The sequence below is a fragment of the Monodon monoceros genome, unplaced genomic scaffold (assembly GCF_005190385.1).
Source record: "Monodon monoceros isolate NGI ecotype Baffin Bay Population unplaced genomic scaffold, NGI_Narwhal_1 Super_Scaffold_18, whole genome shotgun sequence".
NCBI lineage: Eukaryota > Metazoa > Chordata > Mammalia > Artiodactyla > Monodontidae > Monodon > Monodon monoceros.
This window is the reverse complement of record NW_021703774.1, coordinates 125,350,873-125,364,779: the sequence shown is the minus strand read 5'-3', so window position 1 is coordinate 125,364,779 and position 13,907 is coordinate 125,350,873. Positions and strand designations below refer to the sequence as shown.

Sequence of the window (13,907 nt, the reverse complement as noted above, 5' to 3'; positions counted from 1 at the left end):
TTTTAGAGCTGCCTCTTCTTTCCTACGGCTTTTTTCAGCTCTCAACCTCTACCCAAAGGATAAAGAACAATGTTTTCTTGTCAGGGTAGTGACTAGTGATGCTGCAACACAAGGCCCCAGGGACTGTGGCTGAGTGATTGCTAAAATTCTTTGTGCGTACTCATCAATAAAAATGTTGTCTACATCTTCAGTATATGGATATTTATGTATAAATATATAAATAGTACAATTTTATTAATATATAACTGGTAAAATGGGCCCTCCCAAATAGAAGATTAAAAAGGATGAGGAAAAAAAAAACAATAGAGGTTCTGTTTCTTTCTGTACTCTGAGGAGGGTCTCTTTGGAAGCTACTGCTTCAGAAGATGGCTTTTCCTTGAAATTGGATTTGAGGAAAGAGCAAAGATTGATTTGGGATTGTTTTGGCTGCAGGCATCTTTCTAATTCCAGTTGTCATCTTGAAGCTTCAATGAGGTGTAGGTTATACAGGGAAAGGCAGGACCTGGCCATCAGTGGGAGAGGTGCCTTTATGTGGAAGGCTTACTGCCCTCACTTTATTGGTGTGTCAATGTAGATTGTACCGGGCACAGTACCAGGAGATAACAAGGGGAGTGAGACACGTCTTAAGCCCCCACCTCAGGAAGCTCATCTTCTAGGGCAGACTCTGGAGCGTGGTGTAGGCTGAAGTGGACTAAGACTTGACATAGTGCCTGGGCCTGCTGCCAAAGTGCTCACTCTAGCAACCCCAGCCTGACCTGCAGTGAGCTGTTGGAAGGAGGGGGACAGAAGAAAGCACCTGGCTGAGGGGGTGTGTAGTATTCAAAAGGGAATTTGGTGGGAAAGAATTTGGTGTGGTTTTATCTGGACTCTCCTAAGACCCCTTCCCTGTCCGCCAGTCTGTGCAGCCATAGATAGAATTGAGCCATGAGCACCCACATGGGTCCAAATCTTGCTCCTTGGTGGCCCAGATAACATTACATTGTTATTTACCTGGTAACTGTCACATATTTGGGGCTCCAGAGTACACTCAAATGCTATGAAACCCCAATTCTAAAAGTCAGTCTGTTTCTGAACTTCATAATAATCAAAAAAGAAGTTGCTTCATGAATCAATTTTAAAGTAATCAAGCCATTCCATAATAGAGGGTTACATATAGACTTTACAGAGCTCAAGAGTCATGTAATTTCATGGAATTATTTACAACTAAGGCAGACTAATCAAAGAAGTATATTCACTTAATAGAAAACTAGAAGGGGACTCCCCTGGTGGTCCAGTGGTTAAAAATCCACCTTCTAATGCAGAGGACGCAGGTTCAATCCCTGGTCGGGGAACTAAGGTCCCACGTGCCGCAGTGCAACTAAGCCCGCACGCCGCAACTACTGAGCCCGTGCACTCTAGACCCCGCGTGCCACAACTAGAGAGAAGGCTGCGCGCTGCAGCGAACATCCCGCGTGCCGCAGCTAAGACCTGACACAGCCAAATAAGTAAAATAAGTAAATAAATAAATAAATAAATAAGAACAGTAGAAGACAACTACCCTAGTGTTTGCCCACTGTGTACCAGGCGTTGCTGCCTTCCAGAGCTAAGGCCAAGGTGTCTACATTGTACTTAATCTTAGGCAGGTATGATTTGACCTTTTACTTCCCCAGATACCAAGCAGTTATAATCTGGTCTGACAGAAATTATGTTGAGATTTGAAAAAAATCTAGTTAGTTTATTTAAAGGCAATATTGTTTTCTATTTTGAAGATACTGTATCTCAGTTCCCATTGCAGAAGCACCCTGAACATACTTCCAGGCATAATCTCCCAACATGCGGGTACCTTTATGTGAAGGGGATGCTTAGCCAGTGTGGGAGGAAGGAGGGGATACAGCTGAGTGACTATTGGCACAAGAGCCTAGGCTGCAAGATTAGAAATACCTATTTCTCTGATGAAGCCAGCCTGAATGCAAGAGAGATCACAAGAGGACAGCAAATGAGGATGTGAAAGCAGTTTCTTCTGATGTTAGCTGTAATGCTGGAACGGCTCTGGTGTTGCCTGGTGGAAGCATGTGTTTAGCTTAGGTTGGGCACATGACAGCCGATGAACTTAGATGTGCTCTGCAAGATAAGCCTCTCCTCACCTCTGTTTGAACTTACTCTGTCTTTCCTTGTCATAAGAATAGAGTTGAAATGTGCCCTGGGTTTGGGTCTCTCTGTTCTTGTATCCCTTTGCAAAGAGATACCACTTAATCTCTTAAGAGATTCTGCAATAAACAACATCAAAATTTAGAAACTTGGGGGCTTCCCTGGTGGCGCAGTGGTTGAGAATCTGCCTGCTAATGCAGGGGACACGGGTTCGAGCCCTGGTCTGGGAAGATCCCACATGCCGTGGAGCAACTAGGCCCGTGAGCCACAACTACTGAGCCTGCGCGTCTGGAGCCTGTGCTCTGCAACAAGAGAAGCCGCGATAGTGAGAGGCCCGCGCACCGCGATGAAGAGTGGCCCCCGCTTGCCACAACTAGAGAAAGCCCTTGCACAGAACCAAAGACCCAACACAGCCAAAAATAAATAAATAAACAAATGTGGGGTTTAAAAAAAATAATAAAGGTTGGCCCAGTTTAAAAAAAATTTAGAAACTTGGGCCATTGGATAATTTCCCTTACTGGAGAAATTAGAAAAGAAGCTCCAGGGGAAGCCTAGAACAAATTATCTGTAGCGAAAATCCAGTTTTATTTGTTTCCCCAATCCACTGCAGAGCAATCTCTTTTGCCAAATACAAATTACTGGAAAAATTAAAAGAAAAAAACCCAATAAATTCAAGCCCAAATTTTAGATTCAACAGAGTTAAAATTACTCTGTGGAATTGCTATAAAATTCCTAAATGTTTTTTCTCATTTCTGTACTTACTGTGACCAGGGCTTACATTGGACTGCAGACCAGATGTTGAGTTTAGTAAGATATAGGGAATGAATAATTTCAGATGGGACTTGCAAAGACACTTAGATACAAAGTACTGTAAGCAAGATCATCAGGGCATAAACTTTGGAAATAGCTACAAAGCCCTATACTAAGTTGCTCATCTGTGTTAATTTTTTAGAAGCTGAAGGGTATAGCAATGATCAAGACAGAAAATGTCCCTTTTCTCAGAGTGAGATAAGGATAGAAAATAAGCATAAATACTTGGAAATTATTCATAGTAATAAATAATAGAAAATAAACAGTAATGAGATAGATAGTGGAAGGGGAATGGGACTATTTTAAGTATACTAGTGTAAGAAGTCTCCCTGAGGAAGTTACATTTATGCATGTATCTGAAATGATAACAGTCATATTCAGAGACCTGCAGGAAGAACATTTTAGGCAGAGGACAGCAAATGCAAAGGCCCTGAGGCAGAGGTATCTGACACTACAAAGATAGAAAGGAGCTAGTGAAGAGAGCAGTATTGAAAGTAAGTCGACGTGGCCAAAGTCAACCTTGGGCATCATGTCATGTGATACTGAACAAAAGAAGAATAAATTATGGAAGTGTAGATAAGGAAAGTGGTTTCATGGGTAGCCCAAAGGTGAAGTTGTGGGAACAGGTGAGTTGGGTTGCAGCTGGGGAACATGCAAGACCAAGGAAAATCAGAAATATCATCCTGGTGTATGGGGAGGAGGGGAAGAGGGGCCTATTTCTTGTGTAGAAGATGATGGATGAGGACCCTGGGAGGAATGGGCTTTGGAGAAAAGGGCCTGGCCTCACAGGCAATAAGGAAGGCATTGAAGGGAGCAGAGGTTGGTACCTGGAGCGGGGGCATAGAGACAGTGTTGGGTGGGTTTTGTCACACTGAATGCAACAAACACTCTGAAATCACCTTGGCATTCAAACGACTTGGAGATTAACACAGTGCAGCACATTCATGTTTGAATAACTGGCTTCCTGTAATAGGAAAAGGAGTTCTTTGATTGTTAAGTGATTTAAGTTTGTCTTCTGAATATTGCACCTCCTATTATACTTTCTTTCCTGCTCTCCATCCACCCAGCTCTTTTACCTAAGATTTAAAGGACATTTTTTTAAAAAGTGATAATTGGATACAGTAAGGTTTTTAACAAAACAGACCAACTTGACAAACTATTTAGGAACAAGATACTACTGTGTACCATCCCAGCCAAACCTGGGGTTACATTTAAAGCAGGTCAATCCCTGGTGGGGGGGGGGGAATATATATATATATAAAATTTGGGGTCAACTAACTGCAAAAAAGAAAGTGATGCCCATGAGTTCAAACTTCAACTGCAGTTTATTTTCCGACATTTAGAAAAGTAGGGTGAATTTTTGCAGTTTTGCAGTATCCAGATAGTTTCAAAAGCACCAGTTCTTTTTGAGATTGGAATTTTGCCCACCTTGTTACTAAGGTGCAGGCTCAAATGAAGGTCTGAGTGAAGGATCCTACTTTATTTTTTAGACTTAAAAAATATTTGTGTGTATATATAGAGGTATCCTAAGAATAATATGTCCATAAGCTGTTAGAACTAAAAGGACACAAATAAAATTTGCCCCTTTGATTCTTTAACAGAAGAAGAAATGGAGGTGTTATAACTTGCCCAAGGTCACACAGGTAGTTAAGAGCAGAGCTGAGACTAGAGCTGGGACTAGCCTAGTGATGTTTAGCACTTATTGCTTTTATCGTGTGACTCCTTAGCCTTTCATATTCCAAATGCTAAAGCTAGGTTGTAAAGTAGCATATTTTCTTCTAGTATTAAATTTATAGAAGTAGATATAAATTCCTGATTAAATCTCCTTTCTGGGTAGTGTATGTGCAGATTTGATTATCCTGTCTCTGAAAATATTTCAACAACTAACTGAATTGGGAAGTGTCTCACATTTGATGTTTTGTTTTGGCATTTAGGTTTTCCTAGAACATTAGTTCAGGCCGAAGCCTTGGACAAAATATGTGACCTGGACCTAGTGATCACTTTGAACATTCCATTTGAAACGCTCAAAGATCGTCTCAGCCGACGCTGGATTCACCCTCCTAGTGGGAGGGTATATAACCTGGACTTCAACCCGCCTCATGTACATGTAAGAATATACAAAATACTTTCGCATATTGACAAGAAAGAGGTAAAACATTTCAGTCGAAAAGCGGGGGAACGATATGAATAGGCTGTTCCAAAAAGAGCAAATATACATAGCCAGCAAATATTTTAAAATTCTCATTCACTAGTAGTGAAGGGATGTAAATTAACGTTTACATTTATTGCTGGTTGGGATCTGGAAAAATGATACTCTTACCTGTATTAGGTATATGAAATATTAAGAGTCTTTTAGAAGAGCAACTGAGCAACCTACATTAAAACTTTTAAATACATATTTCACTCAACCCACTTCTGGGAGTACAGTCTATGGAAATGTAAGTACTTTCAGGTCAGGTCATGTACATGATGAGGCTTATTTCCATGTTGTTTGTAGTGGGAAAAATAAAACAAAACTTGAAAACAGAACGAATATTCATCTATGTGGATGATTAAATACATTTGAGAATATCTACATTTTGGAAAATCATGTATAAGGTTAAAAAAAAAAAGAGACAAAGTAGTACATTCTTTGGCCCAGAGAAATATTTCCCCTGGGTATTGTTGAATGAGAAAAGCAAATAGCAGAATGATTACATTTTTCTGAAACCGTGACCGCCCTTCTTCTTCTTCTTTTTTTTTTTTTTGGCTTGCGCTGCACGGCTTGTGGGATCTTAGTTCCCCAAACAGAGATTGAACCCACCCCTCAGCAGTGAAAGCACAGAGTCCTAACCACTGGACTGCCGGGGAATTCCCTATGACCACCGTTCTTTATGTATATCTGTTTACGTGTCTGTAAGCGCTCTCTAGCTTCATAGGAGTAGTGATAAAGATATAAAGGAACTATCCTGGGCTGGCCAATAGGTTGAGGCTGGGACAGAATAAGGAACAGGGTTAGAGTGAGTGGGGTCATGTGAGTGGTGGGAGTGCAGAGGAGGGACTAGGCAGGACTAAAGGCATGAAAGATTGCCCTTAAGAAGAAGTTCAAAATATAACATCTATGCATCTGCATAAGATTAAATACATGTAAAGGTATATGTTTAAAGAAACTTTTGACAAATTCATTTAAAGAGTAACTGCTCTTTCTGTTAAAGACATGAATTAGTTCAATCTGATAATCCTTCAGTTATTTGGTGGTAGATACTATTACTTGTTCTTACCCAAATGTGGAAGGGGTGGCTATTGTGTCTTATTGGGTTCATGTTTATGGAATAGGCTAGACTTGAATATAGATAGAGTCGGTAATAACTATAGAAAACTACTTCAAGGGGTTAAGGATGCCTTCCTAGTTCTGTAAGTCTTCATTAAGTCCTGATGAGTCTTTTTCATTTGGGCTAAGCACTGGTCTCCTTTTCAAGTTTTCTTTTTAAAAGGTAAGTAGTTCTGGAAGTCCTTTATTAGAGCCCTTCCTCCATTCCATCCCCAAAAGCTAGTATGGGAAAAAAAAATGTATAGGGAGGAAAATAGGGTTCTGAACATGCATTGGAGTCTAACACAAAAGCTTCATATTTTGACTCTGCCTAGACCTGCTGATGCAGACTCTCCCAAGATTTGAGAAGCTTGAACACTGAGTTGCTTTCCAAAGACTGGGTATCCCTAAAAGAACACCTGCAATTACAGCGCTATTTCCAAAGATAGCAGTAAAAGTGCTGCTCTGGCCTGAGTCCACCAGCTGTTGTGGCCAAGCTGCCCCAGGAGAGATGCTGATGTCCTATTCTGCTCTTTCTGGAAGCAGTTGTTATCTCCTGATACTCTGAAGTCCTAGAAATGGCTTCTGAACTTTGCAGCAGTAAGTAAAATAAAAGAGAGGGAACTATAGGTGACGTACAGCTTTCTCCCATGCCCATGTCTCATGTTTTGTTAGGGTAACAGCCCTGGAATACCCATGTGATAATTGCGGCTCACCAATAAATCCTAAGTGTAAGTTATGTACCTAAGGCCCTGAGCTATAATAAAATTTTAGTGCATTTCAAACTTACAGCCGGTTTCAGACTATCCCGTTGAGTTGCCTGAGCCTTTTGATTCTGCTTTAGCCTACCTTTTTTTTTTACTGTTCATCACAAAACTTTAATATTGTCAAACTAAGACAAACATCCAGGAAGCAAGTATCTTTTGAATTCTAAGACAGTCCTAAGTGAAAACTCTGCTCCTAATACAAAATTTAAAAGTGAACCAGGCTGTCATTTAGCTTCTTTACAAATAAACAGGATAGTCAGGTAAAAAATAGACTACTGTTGATAGCAATCAGTATTACAACAAAAGGAGATGAGTTTCCTGTAGTTTCCAGGTGTCTTCATGATTAAAATAAATGACTCCTTCAGGCACATGAAATCCCAGTTTTAGTTTTTCTTCTGCTCTAGGATCCTTCCCCATGTTGCTGTCTCCCAGGAAGCCATGGTAAGCCTGTATCTCCAGCAGGCTGTGGGTTGTTGGCCTTGGAGGACACACATTCATCTCTTCCCATGGTGTCCTGAATGTTCTGCTCCTGGGGCTGGGTCAGCTGCTGGGGCTTATCCTTAGGAAGATCCAACTCTTGTGGCATCTCTGCCTCAGCCTCATGGAATAGCAGCTTACCCTGAAGGGTGTGTAGCAGGTGGAGGAAGGTCTGGTGCCTCTGCAGCTTGTACTGCTCCTGCCCTGCCTGCTGCTTCAGGGTTCCAAGTTCCTGATATAGCTGTTCAAGCTCCTGCTGAGTTCCTGTCTGACGCTCCCTCACCTCTGAAGACACCACTGCCAGATGCTGCAGACGCTTCTCCTGTTGTAGCTGCCACTGCTTCTGGACTCTTCTGAGTTTTTCCATGGCCATTTGCTTCTTGGCCTGGAGTTGTTCAAGGGCCTCCCGGAGCTTGGCCTGCTTCCTTTGGGCGTCCTCCACCTTGGGCAGTGCCTGGGTCAGGGAACTTGTGATGGCCTCCACGTGCTCTTGGTAGGTGGCCTTCAGCTCTTTCCATTGCTCTTTGACTTCAATTGCCTTCTGCCGGCTCGTGTCTTCAGAAGCCAAGGGGTTCAGGTCCTGGGCAGTGCCTTCCTGAACCAAGAAATTCTACGGGAAGTCTACTACTTGAAGCTGGCTGCAGAGGAGCTTGTCTTTCTTCCGGGAGTCCATCACAAACTCAGCCAGGATCTGCATGGGCAGTTCTGCCTCCTCCTGAAGACCTATAGGCTCCAGGATGTCTGCCACCTTGGCCAGGGCCTCTCGGGCAGCAGCCTCCGCCTTAGTCTCTGCCGCCGCCATCCTTCCCCGGGCCGCGCTTCAGCTCTAGCCTACCTTTTGACAGATTTATTTCTTGTTACTCTCTCCCCTGGTAGGCAATTCTCATGTGTCCATTATGCTATTTGTAAGTAGGTGGTGTGGCTCCTGAAGTTAAAATATATTGAAAATCAAATTTTCTAAAATTGCAGTTTTTCAGTTCTCAGAATGTTTGTTCCTGATTTTCATGGGTATAATGACTCATGCCTAGTCTCCCTTCAGATGCCATTATTTAATTTAGTAAAATAACCTGAGTAAGTTTAATCTCAGAAGAGCTACGTGACAGAATTTGAAAGCTAGCAGAGACAGGACTGAAATACCTCCTCCTCAATGAAGTGTTTTCCCTAAGTAAACTGTTTGGTCCTTTGAGATATTTATTTTCCGTATTATGAACTCAAGCTTTGGAAAGGCAGCTAGTTTTAGGAATATTTAGAGGGCTAGACTGACATTGTCTAATGGCTGTTTGGTGTTGGGGGAGACAGCATGGAATTTTGAACTGTGAGTTGAAGGTATCGTTTATCAGAACCACTGGAACATGTTTGGAAAGACCTGAGAAGTTAATAAAGATTTAATGTCAGCTCTTATGAAAACAGCTTAACATATTGTTATGAACGCTATTTCTTTTTTAACTACCTTCACCATTACTATTGTACCCCAGGCCTAAATCATCACGGGGTAGGAATCAAAGGTGAATATATGGTTTTGCCCAGGAAAGTTTTATTTCACCTATAGAATAGCCCAACCGTTGGCCATACTAACTGGTTTCTCTGGTATTTGTAGGGGATCGATGACATCACTGGTGAACCATTGGTACAGCAGGAGGATGACAAACCTGAAGCAGTTGCTGCCAGACTAAGACAGTACAAGGATGTGGCAAAACCAGTCATTGAATTATACAAGTGAGTGTGCTTCAGTGTTTCCATGGCAGGTGGCCAGCCAGCAAGGTGTGGCTCCTCATGGGAAGGACATTGGGCTGCAGTGGGGTAGTGTTTCTTTAAGCTTGATAAACCCAAAAGGCCCAGTACCTCTCAGATGAAAGTCAGATGAAATGCTGGCATTGTACGTGGGAGAGAATGCCTGGTACTTTTATGCTGAAACTCTTATAAGGACCAAAACCTGATCATCTCTGTCTGCTTGACTGTAAAACTGCATCTAGACTTTTCATTTTTCTCTTAAGGGACTGAAATAATGGCTTACATTTTGATACTCCCATATGTAAATATCTGACTTGGATAGAAGATTAGAAGGGACTTTTGGCCCCCACACGTCTGGAGGGTGTTTAAACAAAGAAGAGCTAAAACTACAGATTGCAAATTCACATGGCTCCAGAGGCCAGGCAGTTACTGGAAATGAGTGTCAAACCTGGTGGGGGCCTTGTCAAGCTGGGCTGTTGAGTGACAGTTGAACTGGACAGCTTCCTCTGTTTCTCCAGCCAGTTATCACCCCAGGGACACTCAGGCTCAGTGTGACCAGTGATCCCTGTTTTTCAAGAGAAGCAGAAATCAGGCTCTCTCTGTGGAAGAAAATCCCAATTTTTATTATTTTATTTTATTTTTTTATTTTTTTACACAACATTTACAGCTTTATTGATAGGGTATAGGCATTATGCAAAATTCAGCCATCATTATACAACCTCATTTCCCATCTAAAATAAATGAGAATATATTTTACTTTAAATGGGACGTACTGGCAAAGTGCCAAGAATTAAAGACTAACCTTAAAGTCCTAATTTCATACTTCAAATATCACAAAAAGCTGTGATTCCCAAAACCATGAAAGCATAATGAAATAACTACACAGAGAAAAAGGACATTTAACTCATTTCATGCTTTCTTAATTTTATATAGTGAAAACGGACATATTTATAACTTCAGCATACTTCATAAAATCATTATTCATCAGAAACAGACAAATATTTACAAAGAACATTTAACTTAAATTTCATAGTTGCTTATAAAAAGGCACTTGAAAGATTGACCTGTATAAAGAAATGAGTCTTGTCAAGAGATGGTAAACTATAAATATAAAATATACCACAACGTTAAAAACCTCATAGTGTTCTATAGGAAAATCTCTAAAGATAACTTAATCTTTCGGGGTAAAAAAGTATTTAGCATTACAGATTTAAAATGCAAATTTTATATATGAATTCAATAAGGAATACCTTTAAACCCTACATTGCCACATAATCATCATCTATTTTGTGGAAAACAATAAAAATTATGTACTTTATGAACATGTGTACATCAAAACCAAAAGGTTAATTTTTACTTTTTCCTTTATTGGCAACTTTGATGCATTTTTTAGGTTTTGGTTCCCAGAGCGCGTTTTTTACAAATCTTGAAGCCACCCCCCGTCCAGTTTGCCAGCCTCTTTCTCGTCTGTTATGTCCTTGACTCTGTTCATGTATACTCCGATTCTTTCTAATTCTTGCTTTACTGGATGTTCCTTAGGATTGATTCCCTGAGTTGCCAAATAAACCCAAAACACTGAATGTAATGTGTAAGTAGAAACTAAATCCACTTTTCGCTCGTTCAAATGGGTCCAACTTCTGCAACAACGCAACTCATTTCTAGACGCAGACGTCACGGTCTTCAGCGTCTCATCCACAGCACCAGTGGAATTCTCAAACGTTGATAAATACCATGACTTTCTACAGGATAGTCTTCATTAATTTCTTCGCCTGCCATTATGACCAACTCGCGGGCCTTCCACTCCTGCCTACCTGAAAGCAGTCAGCGGCGGTGACATCAGTGGTGCACCGGCTCTCCCCAGTTTTTATATTGGCAACAAGTTAAAAAAATTTTAACCGCATGGAAGCCAAACAAACCCTATATGTGGACTGCATTCGGGACAGCAGTGTACAGCCTCTGCTATAATCAGTTTCTGACCTTGTACCCCCCGAATAAGTTAGCAACCCTGTAGATATGACGTTGCTGATCATATTATTAGGACACGTCTTGTATTTCATGATCTATTGTTGTAAGTAATAAAGGTTTTAGAGTAGCAAGGATTGTCAGTGATTTGCTTTTTAATGTATATATTGAGGCAGATTTGGGGTTGTCCCTATAATGTTATTCTTGGATATGTTTTTATTTTTTTTAAGGTTTTTTTTGTTTTTTGATGTGGACCATTTTTAAAGTCTTTATTGACTTTGTTACAATATTGCTTCTGTTTTACGTTTTGGTTTTTGTGCCCCGAAGCATGTGGGATCTTAGCTCCCCGACCAGGGATCAAACCTGCACCCCCCTGCACTGGAAGGCGAAGTCTTAACCACTGGACCGCCAGGGAAGTCCCCTTTAATATGGTTTTTTTTTTTTTTTTTTGGTACACGGGCCTCTCACTGTTGTGGCCTCTCCCGTTGCAGAGCACAGGCTCCGGACGCACAGGCTCAGTGGCCATGGCTCACGGGCCCAGCCACTCCGCAGCATGTGGGATCTTCCCGGACCGGGGCACGAACCCGTGTCCCCTGCATCAGCAGGCGGACTCTCAACCACTGCGCCACCAGGGAAGCCCCCCTTTAATATGTTTTTAAAGGGGAGAAGAAAAGGTGGCATGATGGCAAGCTTGCCGGAATTGCTGGGGGTGTTGATACGTTTGTAGGGGCTGTTTTGCCACTCAGTGATGTGTGATATAGACAATGAGATTGTGCTTACCGTATGCCCAGGATCTTCTTCTGCTCTAATATCATGTCAAAAGGAAACCTAAAATGCTTTGTATGTTGGACTTTGTTTTTCAGGAGCCGAGGAGTACTCCACCAATTTTCTGGAACGGAGACTAACAAAATCTGGCCCTATGTTTACACACTTTTCTCGAACAAGATCACACCTATTCAGTCCAAAGAAGCCTACTGAGCCCTCCAGTGGAAGAACCAGGAAGATATGGTCATCCATTCAATTGTATGTGTAGTGTTGGTGCCATGTCCCAATTAGCAGCTAGCTGAGATAGCTTGCAGCATCTTTTCTAGTTTAAATGGTGAACTGCTATGAAAACTAATGAATAGAAAGAGTTAATGAAGAGGCTCTTCTCTGCCTTTCTAAAAGAGGGGCTACCTGCACATGTTTAAGACGTCCCTGCACATGTCTCAAGTCCTTCACAAGAAAGAAAGCAAGTACAGGCTGGATTTCAAGTGGTGTATAACCCAAGCTCTAGCTGATTTTCGACAGCCATGTTGTTGCCATAGTGGCCTTTTCACACGTGATGGTGGTGGTCCCTGGTTCTCCCCAGCCCCCAAAGGCTGTTGAATCATAGCACCAGGAGGCCTGAGAATGCCAAGGGCTGTAGCTGCCTTTGTCCCAGGTTCTCTGGTATGTGTCCTCCTGGTGACAGTGGGATTGAAGCTAAGCTCTCAGTGGTTGCTTCTCTGGCCTTGAGTCACTCTCCACAATTCATTTTTTCTCTTAGGAATGACGCCTTCTCTCTGCATCCATACTCCATAGAATCTCTCCTTTCCAGTCATCCTGGAATGAAAGGATTTGGCTTTTACTACTTTTATTAGACATCTGTTTTCTCCCTTCCTAGACTATTAAGTAATACAGATTGTTACTGCTTTTATCCCTCTCAAATTCCTTTCTAAGAGCTGAGAGCTAGGGGACTGTGTTGAATCTCTTTATGCACTAGGAACTGAGCTATGTGGAGGGTCTATTTAAACTGCTGGTCTGACTCTCATGGGTTGACACTGCTCCTTTCTTTTATTGTGGCAAAATAAAACCCTCAGAGTCTTTAGGGAACCCTGAAAAACTGGCAAATATTCACCTCCATAAATGTTAAAAGATCATATCATATCTTATGTATGGAAGTAAATAAGACCATATGGAATTACTGGACTAAATGAATAGTTTAGCTTTTTAGTCAAGACAAAAAAATGTATTTTGAAAATGCTGCTAAATATTGATGCTGACAGTGTTTTTCTCCTGTGAGTGACCCAAGCATATTATAAATAGATGGTGAAGGGAATGGAGCCTGTGGGGTTGAGGAAAACGTTGCACTAGCCACGCCTATACTGATGATGACAGGTTTACGATGATGGGATTTGACAAAAATCGTAATTTTTTATTCTATTCCAAAGATGCTTTCTATAGGGTGGCCATTAAGTCTAGAAATATAGATCATACCGTTTTGTCATTCACTGAAATGTAGTATCAGTAAACCATTTATTTAAGGATTTGCCTGGTTTCCAGACTTGGTGGCCATCTTTTATAATTCTTGCTCTCCTCTGGGAAGGACAATGAAATTTATTCCTGTTGCCTTAAAAATAGATATTCCTCTTCATGCATCGTGATTGTCCCCAGGGAGGGTCCTTTACTATCCCTGGGAGTGACTTTTGTCTAACTCTTCATACTGGTGAGAAAACAAAAGAAGCCTATTTCAGCATAGGTGGTGTTGAAACACATTATTTATTTTCCGAAGATGTCGCAGTGAATCCACAGTCAATTCACTGACCAATGGATTCTGTATGGTAGCCGTACATCTTCCTTACAAATACTGCCCCCCACTCTTGCCCGTCTCTCTCCCTTTGTCCCTTCATGTGAATGTTCTTTGGCTACCTTAGTGGAAACACAGACCAGTTTCCTCCTTATCCTCTGAATCAAAGTGAAAGAAGATTATTTACTTTTTAGGT

General features: G+C 41.5%; 1 protein-coding gene and 2 pseudogenes across 1 annotated transcript in view; 1 reads left to right on the top strand and 2 right to left on the bottom strand.

Moving 5' to 3' along the window:
• Positions 1–13,468, top strand: part of AK4 (adenylate kinase 4) — a 71,686-nt gene extending 58,218 nt beyond the window's left edge. Inside the window, exons 3-5 of the mRNA XM_029230668.1 lie at positions 4,872–5,044; positions 9,068–9,186; positions 12,027–13,468. Coding sequence (XP_029086501.1) covers positions 4,872–5,044; positions 9,068–9,186; positions 12,027–12,141 — 407 coding nt within the window. The 3' untranslated portion in view covers positions 12,142–13,468. The remainder of the gene's footprint in view (positions 1–4,871; positions 5,045–9,067; positions 9,187–12,026) is intronic.
• LOC114899688 lies at positions 7,394–8,272 on the bottom strand (annotated as a pseudogene).
• LOC114899691 lies at positions 10,548–10,977 on the bottom strand (annotated as a pseudogene).
• Positions 13,469–13,907: the final 439 nt, after the last annotated feature.